The sequence below is a fragment of the Labeo rohita genome, chromosome 24 (assembly GCF_022985175.1).
Source record: "Labeo rohita strain BAU-BD-2019 chromosome 24, IGBB_LRoh.1.0, whole genome shotgun sequence".
Lineage (NCBI taxonomy): Eukaryota > Metazoa > Chordata > Actinopteri > Cypriniformes > Cyprinidae > Labeo > Labeo rohita.
The window spans coordinates 28,570,847-28,583,096 of NC_066892.1; the positions used below are offsets into that span (position 1 = coordinate 28,570,847).

The 12,250-nt window shown below is 39.3% G+C and overlaps 1 protein-coding gene across 5 annotated transcripts in view; it reads left to right on the forward strand.

Moving 5' to 3' along the window:
- nrp1a (neuropilin 1a) overlaps nucleotides 1–12,250 on the forward strand; it is a 62,142-nt gene that overhangs the window by 24,086 nt on the left and 25,806 nt on the right. For all 5 annotated transcript variants that reach the window (XM_051097893.1, XM_051097891.1, XM_051097894.1 and 2 more), the window contains 3 exons: nucleotides 4,071–4,298; nucleotides 7,547–7,702; nucleotides 10,932–11,098. In XM_051097893.1, coding sequence (XP_050953850.1) covers nucleotides 4,071–4,298; nucleotides 7,547–7,702; nucleotides 10,932–11,098 — 551 coding nt within the window. The remainder of the gene's footprint in view (nucleotides 1–4,070; nucleotides 4,299–7,546; nucleotides 7,703–10,931; nucleotides 11,099–12,250) is intronic.

Sequence of the window (12,250 nt, forward strand, 5' to 3'; positions counted from 1 at the left end):
GACAAGGATTGCGTGAGGAGGGCAGCTTGTTCATTGTGTCCAGTTTAGTTGTCTTTTACAAGTTTAGTTGCTTTTTACAGGCCAGTGGCATAGGTCACATCTGGCATGGCATGCATGTCATTCTACAAGCCCGTCTTCTAAATAAACCCCCCTGCATTAACACACAGAGCTAATGAAACCCAAGGCAGAAACTGTCTTTCTGTGCATTGCCCATTCTCATTCTCAAGGGGGACCATCAGCGGTGCTGGCTGGCTAAATGATGTGTCAGCAACTGTAAGCGTACGTGTTTGTGTGTTCAGGGTAACCCCACAGCTGTGACTCCAGATTAATGTTTGTTGGAAAGTGTGGCCAAATTTTGCTCCTCAAACTCTCAACGCGCCCATTAACCTGTCTTAGCATAGCCACGGGGGTAAACGGCAAGGAAAGGTGTGTGTATGTGTGTGTCCATATTAATTATTCTCCCTGCAGATATATGGAATATAAACAACAGCGATTAGCTCACTAGACCCAGAACACCTCCAGCCATTTCATTTCTGCTTCAGCGTTACACAAACTGTGCCGTATGCCAAGGGATCTGGTAATACAGATCTTGTAGCGTTAGCATAGCTGTGTCAGCTCAGGTTTTCAGTACTGTGTGCTGAATGTTAGCGTTTACAGAGAATCCTTAAGATAATGTAACAAGAATAGATACAAAAACAAGGTGTTTTAGTTTTTTTTAGGTGCTATTATAGCATTTTTGTAGTTAATAAAAAATAATAATATTTACATACATTTTAAATCATTTTTGATATGTGCTTTTAACATTTTTATTAGTGTTTGTTTATTTTAGATATTTTCATAATTTTTTTTATTATTATTTTTTTTAAGTTTTAGTAATTTTAGTACCTAAACTTATTTCAGTTAGTTTCAAAGGCAACATGCTTTTCAGTAATATCTGGCTTTGATTATGTCAGAAAAACTGAAAAAGGTTAGTTTCCAAATTACGGTAATGTTTAGACGTGTTGTATTGTTAGATATACATCACCGAGGTCTCTGGGTCCCCAAACGTAACAACAGTAAAGTTAATCTCAACAGAACATGAGGATTAAATCTATGACACTTTGCTAGGTTTGTTTGCACTAAGGGGAGACCTGCAAGGGATCTTTTTAACAAGCATTGCCTCTGGCCTGTTAAATAAACAGCATATTCCACAGAGGCCGAAACCTTCAACCATTTCACCGCATTGAAAAGATAAGCCCCGTGTATATACGTTAGTGCAGAAAAGCAAAATAAGTCGTACAAAAGCTAGCCGTTAATGTCAGAATTAACGCTTAGCTGCTATGAATCAAGCCTGTGTTTTTTCAATACCACTTCACTACTCTGCCATAAATTCTGGTGTTTAAGTGTAAATTTAGTTCAGAAGGACTTGAAAGTATTTGTGGCTGTGAGCAGGAAAGAAACCGAGAGAGAAAGCTGGATGGCGCTCACAAAGCTTTATTTGTTTGGCTTGAGTTTACAGGCTGGAAGCTCCCTCCTGTTTCTCATCTCAGTTTTCCCTAGTCTTTCCTTGTAAAGTTTTTTTCCCACTACTTGCAAATAACTGCAGAAACAAACCAAGAGACATGGGAACGTGTGGAGGTTTTAAGCATTTGCGGTTAGCGACAATAGCGACACGTCTCTGAATCCATATGAGACACGCATAATCACAAACGCACACACAAGTCCTAGAATCCCACCGCAATCTGTAAACAGCAGTGAAGCATTACAAAGCCAGTCACAGTGAAGAGCCGCGAAGCTGCACAGTTCCCGCTAGGCAGATAAATGTACTAGTGGACCCACAATTCTCTATTATATTTCGCACTCTATATTCAAGCTATCCACATAGAGGCACTAAAACTACACAATTACATATAACACAGTGTAAACAATACTTAATATGCGTTCTTGCCTTAGTATTCAGTGGGAGGATAGAGTTACCTTGAAAGGTCAGATAAATAGCTAACAAAGTTAAACAACTGAGCACTAATACCCACTATAGCGCCACTTTGTGGCAGTACTGTCAATGCAACATCAAAATAGGTTCTGACATATTTTGGAATTCATCGCATTTGCTTCAAATATGTTCTGGGTTGTTTTGCTTGAAAGATAATGTTATAGCATGCACTTTATAAATAGAATGAGAAATGGTGCAGGGGAAATGTGTTCTTATCTTGCGAAAGGAAAATGCAATTCCTTCTTGCCCGTGGAACAGCCACAGAACTTTTTCTCTGTCAGAAGATAATCTTAAGAATAGTCTACAGAATTGAGTGTGCCTATCTGCTGTTGCTGGAATTTACGCAGCCGTCAAAAACTAAAGATGAAAGTTGAAAGTTTTTGGCTCCATCATCAAATAGTTCCTTTGAATTTCTTTATAAGCCAGTTAAGCCTAGTAACTTTTATTTCGACTTGGAAACTTTCAGAGACACTGATTGCTGACCATTCAGCTGACAGATTTCAACCCTAAACCCCAAAGTGTTTGTGCAATTACCCTGTCCTGTCCGTGTGACACCTTCTCACCACATGTAATTGCTGACACCCTTGGATTCAATAGATTAGAGTGGAGGCCTGTAGAGTTTGGGAAGGCCACATCCACTGAGTGTTATATTTCAAGCCTTTTCTTCCATATTTATGAAAGAAAATGTAATATTAAATGTCTGGAATTTTAAAGCTCTGTGTAATGAAAGGACTAAAAGTGTGGAATTTATGTCCTGCTGTTTAAAAACCAACCAAGTAGCGCACTAAATGTCAACTCACTTTAGCTTCAAATTCCCGAGCTGGTCATTTTCTTTAGAGCACAGGAAAAATGGAAAAGAAATAAAAAAGAAAGATAAAAAAGAAGCAGTTAACGGGTTCTGTGGTAGAGTTTTTGATGACATTAAATTATGCACTCAACAAGGTTCCAAAATCACAGAAATTGCATCCACTTAACGCTGCTTTTTATTTTCTTTTTTTCAACCATTCTTCCATCTTTTGGAGATTTGTTTGTTATGCTGTCCATTGATTTTATTTAAAAAGGAGAAGTTCACCTAAAAATTATAATTTTAACATAATTTATGTTCCATTTGGTCAAAAACCAACATTCAACTAACAAAATTGGAGATGTGTAGTAATAGTAATAATAGTGAGAGGTTTTCAGTAAACGGTTTCGAAAAATTTCAATCTGTGGCTTGAGGAGATGATTTAGAACAGAAGAGTATGGTGCACAAGACCACTTTTATGATGCACCCCTGGTCTCCATCCAATTTTTATGCGAGAAAGCAGTTCAAAACTTACTTTTTTTGTTTTACACTTGAAGAAGTAATATGGGTTTGGTTTTTAGCCACAGTGATATCATTATTTGTCATCTCGGTTCTGGTTCATGATCTTTAAACTTTTGCACCCACAGTAATAACCACGAGATTCCACACTACATTAGGTACAGTGCTAACGTAATGTTGACATTTCAGTGTTGATGATCCAGAGGTGATCCTATATGCATCACTCTGTAACAAGAGCGTATTTACTCTTAGAGCTCTGAGCCTATTCATCACACAACAGCTTTAGCCGAGCGACCGTCGTGTAAGTGCAAAGTAGTGATGTATGTGTGAACTTCAACAGCACACTGCATCAACAAAGCTAGTCCACCAGGGAGCTCTTGGTAAATCTTTTGACTTGCCGATATAAAAGTGTGTGCGTGTATGCTGATAAAGTGAGTTTTATATAGTATGATGGACTTATTTTGCTATATCTTAATTGTGTTGTTTTAAGCACCAACTGTACTGCACAGAGTGCATATGAAACTTTTAATAAGTACAGGCTCATATGTGCATGCACTTTCTTTTTGGTCTCGTTTCGTCTTCATCATCAGCCCACACACCCAAGAAATAAGGCAGCGGCTGTATCCCGAGCAGGGTGGGCCTCCACCACGGCCCATAAACCATGCAATCATCGAGCAAAACAACACAGACCACCATGTTCCTTCTTCGATGTTTGTTTTTTTTCCCCTGCTCCATCTGCCTCAGTGAACAAACAAAAAATCCTAACTTTTTCCTTCCTTTCGGTGTCCACCTTAGGTCCAGAATGTTCCAGGAACTTCACCTCCAGCAGTGGAGTCATCAAGTCGCCCGGCTTTCCGGAGAAGTACCCCAACAACCTGGACTGCACGTTCATGATCTTTGCTCCCAAAATGTCGGAGATCGTTCTGGAGTTCGAGAGCTTTGAGCTGGAGCCAGACACGCAGCCACCCACTGGAGTGTTCTGCCGCTACGACCGCCTGGAGATTTGGGACGGTTTCCCTGGAGGTGAGTCACTGGAGAGAACTGTTGCTCCAAACAGGAAAATCTGAATGTTTGAAACAAAAGATCATTTAGCAGATGATGTTTGCACATTAATTCTCTCAAATACTCACACTTCAAAGGACCAGCAACAATAAACTCAAAAACTTCAATCTACAGAAACTAGATACTAGAGTTTTACAATGTAAAATATGAGTGTCCTATGCAAAACACACCAACACATTGTTCTAGCTGGTTGTGAGGGTGTTGGCTTTTTCCCAAAAATGTGCAAAAAAAAGGTACCTTTAGGCATACAACAGCTTGCCACTAGGGCAATACTTTTAAAAGGACAACTTTGTGCCTTATCTACCTCTAAAAGCTGCATATTAGTACCTTAGAGTGGTAGTATGTACCCTTAAGGTACTACTTATAAACCTTAGGTTGTTCCTTTAAGCATACTGCCACAGTAACAAGCAGTTGTACCCCTAAAGGTACTATTTTTACACATTATATTTGATATTGCACCAGTTTTATTACTGCCAGGTGAAATTTGTAAATCGATCATATAGGAAAGTAATTGCACACCTACCCTCAACAAGCTGCATGAATTGCAATATAATACAGTGCTGGAGTTCGATACTTACGAAGGCGTATTGGAAACTAGAAGTAGTTGGGACGGTCTCATCTTTGGCCTCCTGGAAATGGCCTTTAACAGATCAGCCAGATGATATGGCTAAATAACAATGCTGTATGATTGATCTCTAGGGGAGAACAGACCCCTGGCCTCGATCCACTTACTGTGTTTTACAAGCAAAACAAAACTCTCCTAAGCATGGCCAAGTGTCGATAAAATATTTGGACTTGCACACATACTTCTAAATCCACAAATGTGATGTAGAAGAGTATTTGAGAACATGTTAATAAGAGCTCGTTATGCCGTTAATAGCTGGTCTGATTTTCTGTCTCTCTGGTCATTAGACTGTGGTTTGTCTTCGGGGTGAGGGACTCTGGAATGTAGACTGTTGTCATAACACCAAAACTATTCCTTTCTCCAAGATAATTACAGTTTTTATTTGTGCGTGTGTATTTGAATTGCATATACACACACCCAGAAGCCCAACAGGAAGATTTCAGCTCAAAGCAGGAAGGAAGTCTGCGAGGACCAGAGGTCTTATTCAGTTTCCACTTCATTATCGACTTTTTTTCTGTCTTGACAGAAGAGAGAACCCGTGAACAAATGACACCTTTGATCGGAGATGGAGCCTTTGAGCTTTCTTATCAGTTAAAATTTTTAAAATTAGTTTCAGCATCTCTTCTGAGGATACGTTGTGAAGCTATTGTTGAAATTATGAATAAAGGAAGTCTAACTAATTGTTCCTGAAAAGTTACACTAAGTCATAGTCGTGTGTGGGCAGGTCTGAACAGAATTTTGCAGGAATTTGTGGAATTTGAATCTGGATGGATTTTGAGGGAATAGCAGCAGAAATGTATAAACTGTTCATTTTAGGATCTCTTCATTTTTGTTTTGTGGTAACAGCGTGAGGATTCGGGAAAAGATAATTATGATTAATGATACTGTTTCTTTAAAAAGTGCTGAGAATGCTGCACTCTTAAGCAAACTCAGGAAGTGAGGGATGTGTGGAACTTTCTGAATGATGCTGTCCCGATTCCGCAAAAACCCACAGAGCTTTTTGTGAATCCAAAATCTGTGTAGGCCTGAGGGAAGTGTAGAACCTGGGACAAAGGTTGCATGCTTTATTTTAGACTCAGCAGCCTCTGTTGAAAAATCTACAATAAAAAGGTGTCCCACAAGTGCATGGCGACAGAGAAAGAGCCAAGAGGGAGGTTGCAGACAAGACTTTAAAGGGAAGGCCCTGGTGCCTTGGGGGCCTCAGTGTAACTCCTCTCTACGGTTCAGACACTAGCTGCATTACCTGTGGAGCCACAGCAATCAATAAGTGCATTAGTGTGGAAAGGCTGCGAGGCATGAGACAGAAGCTTCTATGACTTCAAGCCCTCAGCCCACCCCTCCATCACCCACTGGCCGCCCACTTTGAGGCAGTCACAGCCTGGCAGAGGGTTTATAAAGCCCCCTCCTCCTCCTCCACCAGAGCAGACTTGCTGGATGGGTTCATGGAGAGGCTCTTTAAAATTTCATAGCCCTGTTGAGTCATGCAGATAATCCGGATGGTTCACCACACCCAGAGCTGTCTCAACACACAAGCGCACACATTTATGCACACTTGGATGCACCTGTTTCTATGAATTCTTATGAAGATTAAGGTTCATGCAAACCCATAGATCTGTTTTATGTAATCACACTCAGACGCACAAAGCTGGCAGATCTGTTTAATCTCTTTCGGACTGTAATGGGCATCTTCTCAAAGAGCCAATCACAGTTTCTCTTTAAAGACGAACCTTGAAAAAGGTGCATCAATCCTTAAGCCAATATTTCAGTCATTTGTCATAAATAATCCCAGATCTTTCATGTTTTGCATGGTTTATTTTTTGCCTTGGGGCAGTAATTAATCATTTTACTAAGGATTTAGGATTTCACGCTGTATTTTTTAAACCTTGGGTTAATCTTGCTATTTGCCTTTTTACTAGCTTAATTTAGGCAAAAATGTGTAATTTCAGTGTAATTCAAGTTCTCATGGCTGTACAAAGCTCATGAATAATTAATAAGGCAAGCACAGGGGCCATTTATAATTGGTTGTCTGTTGCCAAACAACCTGCTGTTACATTCTAGCACAGTTTGAAACACTGCTTAAACCAAAGTTTAAAAGTGGCCTTAACCTGGATAGACATGTGCATATTCTATGAAAAGCCCTTTTACAATACAGCTTCAAAGCATTCTCTTCTCTCAGCTGAATGTACTGCATACCTCTTCATTTGCAGCCGTAGTTGTGTTCAGTTCCTTCCTTTATGTCCCTTTCAACTCCTACATGTTTTTTTCTTTTAAAGTGGCTTCTGGGAAGTCACATTAGAGTGGCCCTGGAACAAACAATAAGTGCAGGAATTTATGATCGCCACTGAAAAGAGAAACCCAAGGTCACACACACGCAAAACATACACTGCCCTTTTCATTTTCAAGGTGTAGAGAGAATGTTTTGTTTAGTCAATGCAGTCATACAAGGTCAACCAGTGACAGTGTCCTTGACGTTCACTGTTCACTACAGTATCAGCTTTGATGGAATGGCTTAAATGGTAGATTATTAAACACATCTAATCATACCTAATCATCCCCGCTCTTTTCTCTACCTCTCTTTCCACAGTTGGTCCATACATTGGTAGATACTGTGGACAAAATACTCCAGGGCGGATCATATCCTACACTGGAATCTTGGCTTTGACAATCAACACAGACAGTGCTATTGCAAAAGAGGGATTCTCAGCTAATTTTACTGTGCTGGAAAGGACAGTCCCAGATGGTAAGTCAACACCGCAATGTTTAAAGTGCATAAAGTAATTCATGAAATGAATACAAAATTCACATGAGATGAGATCTCAGCATACTCAGTCATATCAGCATCACAGAAGAGGTTGTTTGTTGTGGATATCACAGATCGCTCACTCAGGGTGGCCAGCATGTTGAGATCACACGACCAGTCATGCTGTGCAATTAAACAATTCAGTATATCAATCTTTTGTTAAAGATTGAAGATTCAAAATAAAAATAAAAAAAAAGTCACATTGTCTTTGTCACTGTAAAAAAAAAAAAAAAAAACAATTTCTTGAGTCAAATTAAAATAATTTGTTACCCTGCTGCCTTAAAATTTTAAGTTCAGTCAACTCATAATGTTAAGTTGTACTAACTTAGTTATTTGAGTTGACTAAACAAAAAATTGGATTTGTTAAATTTAAAAGCTGGGCTTGTTACCCAGCTGCCTTTAAATTTTAAGTTAAATTTTAAGTTGAATAAACTCAAATATCTAAGTTATCACTTCCAGTAACATTTCAAGTTGACTAAACTTTTGGAGTTGACTGAACTTATTGTTTTTTACAGTGTAGTTGACAAATATATAAAAGCAAATGTCTTGTTTTCTTAACCAAAGTCAGCATAAGGTGAAGAAAATCCCTTAACTTTGATATCAGCTTAAAAATCTAATTCTGAACATCATGAGAACGTTTTCACAGCCTTTACATAATGTTATTGCAACATACCCTGTTGATTGGGGATATAAACCCATATACAGATGTGTACCTACATTCACATGCAAATACAATATGATATAACATGGGATGTTATTAAATCACCTCATTCCCCTCAGCTGTGGCCCTCTTTCATTAAGTGATTGTGTTACGACTTATGACCCATCTGCCCTGCTTTATGGGGACTGGTTTACTCTTTTTTGCAAACCAGCTCACCCAGAGGGTTCACCTCTTCACCCCAATTTGAGAAATGCGCCAACTAAACATTTAATTCCAAAACACACCACCAACCGTCACCTACAATCATGCTATGCATTTAAATGCATTCGCCACTGTCTGTCTTTGAGAACACACCTGTTTAATATGAGTAGTGGTGCTTGTGAATCTAGTTTAATTAAAGCTAGTTGCAGGTCATACCAGTTTAAGGTGGTCTAGCTGTTTTTTGAGATACATATATTGTATACTTGATAAAGTACATTAATGTTGTGAACTGATGTACCATGTTATATTTCAGCTTGAGCTCTCAGAACACATCAAGGTGTGTACTACATCTCTGCCATCCCGGCTCATGCTCAAGCATACATTCGGTGTGTTCTCAGCAGGGGCTTTGCCGAACAGTCGCAGTCTATCAATTATTTATTGGCTTCATAAATTTACATTCTGTGGCAGCTTCTCTCACAGTTCGACATGTTTACCAGTATATTGTGCTTTGCAGGAAGGAAGGAGATCGCCATTGGCAGTAAGTCTTTATGCAAAGGATTTTGTCAGAGAACCGTCATAGATTTATGGTCTCTGCCGAGTGGGACCGAACAGTGACGGATGCCAGATGTAATCAGACGAGAGATCTGGTTGTTTTCAGTCATTGTTCTAAAGAATGAAAGGGTGGAAAGTGGATAGATGGCTTGAAGAGATAGAGAGATAAAACAGAACAAAAGAGAATGAGTAATGTTAAGATTTACTTGAGCTGAGGTTTCAAGGGTAAAGGAGAGAAATTCATGAGAAGCACATAAAAGACTCAATCCCTTATGATTTTGTGATTGGCGTTAACACGAGTTGCTAAGCTAATGATGTGATTCTGTAATAAGCACTAAAAATACCTCTAAAAATATGTGGTACTCTGATGTATTTTTGTAAGGAGACTGGATAAAATAGTAATGATACTTTTCCATCCTGAATTAAATGTATAGATATTAGTGCTGTCAAATCGATTAATCGCTTTTAATTGCATCCAACATAAAAGTTTGTGTATACATAACATATGTGCGTGTGCATACACATTCAGAAATAAATGTAATATATATTTATATATAATAGAAATCATATATAAATATGAATACATATATCCGTGTGAATATTTATTAAATATATACATATAGGTTTGTGCATTTATATATACATAAAAATATACACAGCATATGTATTATGTAAACACAAACCTTTATTTGGATACGATTAATTGCGATTAATCAATTTGACAGCACTAGTTATATGCCATACATTGTTTTTAATTACCTTTCAAAATGCATTCTGTGATAGGTTAATTTACAAAGAACACTGCTGCTTTACAATTTGGAAAAAAACAAGCACTTTAGATGTAAGCAAAAATTTGGGATCATTAGGTTTTCAGAACAGGGTTAATGGCTCAGTGTGAATAAACAAATAAAACTAGTGTCTAATACACATGCATTCTCCATCTGCTACATGTGTTTAGGTCTGCATGTTTGGACTGTGTTGTTTGTGTATGTGTGTTTCTGACCTTCTTGCACCTCTCACTGTTATTATATTAGGTAACACGAGCTCACCCTGTTTCAACATGCATTTCCTTAAGTTCAAAGCTACAATATGTGTTTGTTTGGAATCTGTGACCTGTTGTAAATAAATTAGCATCAGCCTCAACATTTCCCCATCCTTCACCGTCCTAAATTGTGCCGAAGCGTCTGGAAAAAGACCCTTGGGGGTCAAAGCATGAACTCTGGTTGTCTCAGACACACGGCCAGCATGCCTCGAGACGACTGCCCCATAACGTCACAAAACAATCAGCGGTGCCCTTATCCTGGGTGGCATGGCATGAGGAGTGATATACAACCTGCTCTCGTTCCATCTAAAAACACAGACACGCTAGAGGCGTCTCTGACTTTCCATTCCTCCAAATGCTGACGCTGGGGAAATGGCCTTCCCAACTGCGCACCTTCAGAAGGCAACCTCAAGATTTCTCTTGCTGCTGGACTTAAGAGCTTAAACTGAATGTTTTATGAATAAAGGTTTGTGTCTTAATGTGGTACACTTCCCACAGTGCTTCCATTAAATCGTGCTTTTCCTGTAAGAGAAGTGCGTATGTTTTATTCTGGTGCTAAGAGATGGAAACCTATGGTACTTTGCCTCTAAGTGGCCCATTCCCAAGAGGAAGGCTTTAGTTTGGGTCGTGATCTGATGTATTCTTTATTTAGATCATGAAATGACATTTTAACAACTCGCCTGCCCCTTTTTATTCCTCTGTGTCTTCTTCAGACTTTGACTGCACAGAGCCTTTGGGTATGGAAACTGGGGAAATCCATTCCGACCAAATCATGGCCTCATCCCAGTACAATCCCAGCTGGTCTCCAGAACGATCTAGACTCAACAACCCTGAGAATGGTTGGACCCCTGCGGAGGACTCGAATAAAGAATGGATCCAGGTATTGTACGATACACACGCATATACTGAAGATAGCAGTCTATTATGAATGAGTAATGGAGGAGGGATTTGTCCTTGGCAGAGAATAGAAACTTCTGTGGTGTTTTTTGAAGAATAGAGAAGCCGAGTCTTCTGAAGAAAAGTTTGAAACTCTGAAACTCCCTCACGCTGTCATGATTTCTGAGTTAGAAACTTTCTCTAGCTCACTTGATCAGGCAGCCTTGCAGATGCTTTTTTGTTCTCTGTCGAAGACCAGCAGCAACATCTGTTGAATTTTGCCCTTTGGTCGACAGCCATGGAATGTTAAAACCCAAATGTACTGGTCTGCTCTGGCCCCAGTGAGTCTTCCTGGCCAACAGATGCGTGTAACCTTAACAAAGACTGTCTATGAGATGCATCTGGGTGTATCTAACATGATCTTAATGTCCGAGAGACAATAAGAAACCTAAAACTTAATTTAAGGAATGTGGCCACACACAAGGACAGTGGCACGGATAACAGATAGTGTGTCTATCTATGAAAAACTCTTGGCAGGAGTCATTGCATTGATTACACAAACATTGCAGCACCGCTGCAGGCCTTTTCTTGCACTTAGGGGCTTTTCTGTGACCCAAACCCCAAGGGTATCCTCAAAACCCAGACTTGTTTTATAATCTTTGCCTGACTGGAAAGTTTGGGCCAAAGAGACTCCTCAGGAGGCTAATAACAGACGTGACCCGCAGCCAAGTATTTGCTAGGGGAGGTCTGTTAAGCAGATTTTCCTTATTGCTATCAAAATATTGTCTGTTCTATAACAGAAACTAATTAAATTAGGGGAAGGTGCCTCAACTTAGCAGAGAGATGTTTAATTCTTTGTTTCGTTGAAGAAGCGAGGCATATGCATTTCCTGAGGAACTGGAGACAAGTTGTCCCCCAGTGGTTGTAATTTTTCCCCACATTTTAGAAAGAAATTCCATGATCAGGTTGAGTTGAGCTCTCGAGTGCTTTTGATCATAGTAGTTCAAAGTTCTTCTTTGTTTAGATGGACTCATTATGCTTATAGATTACCAGTCTCTGTCAATATGGTATTGATCGGGACTGTTGTACAGAGCACAATGAACTATCCTAACACTCTAGCAGGATGTTCTTTGAGAAGCAATCGATAATTAGACTC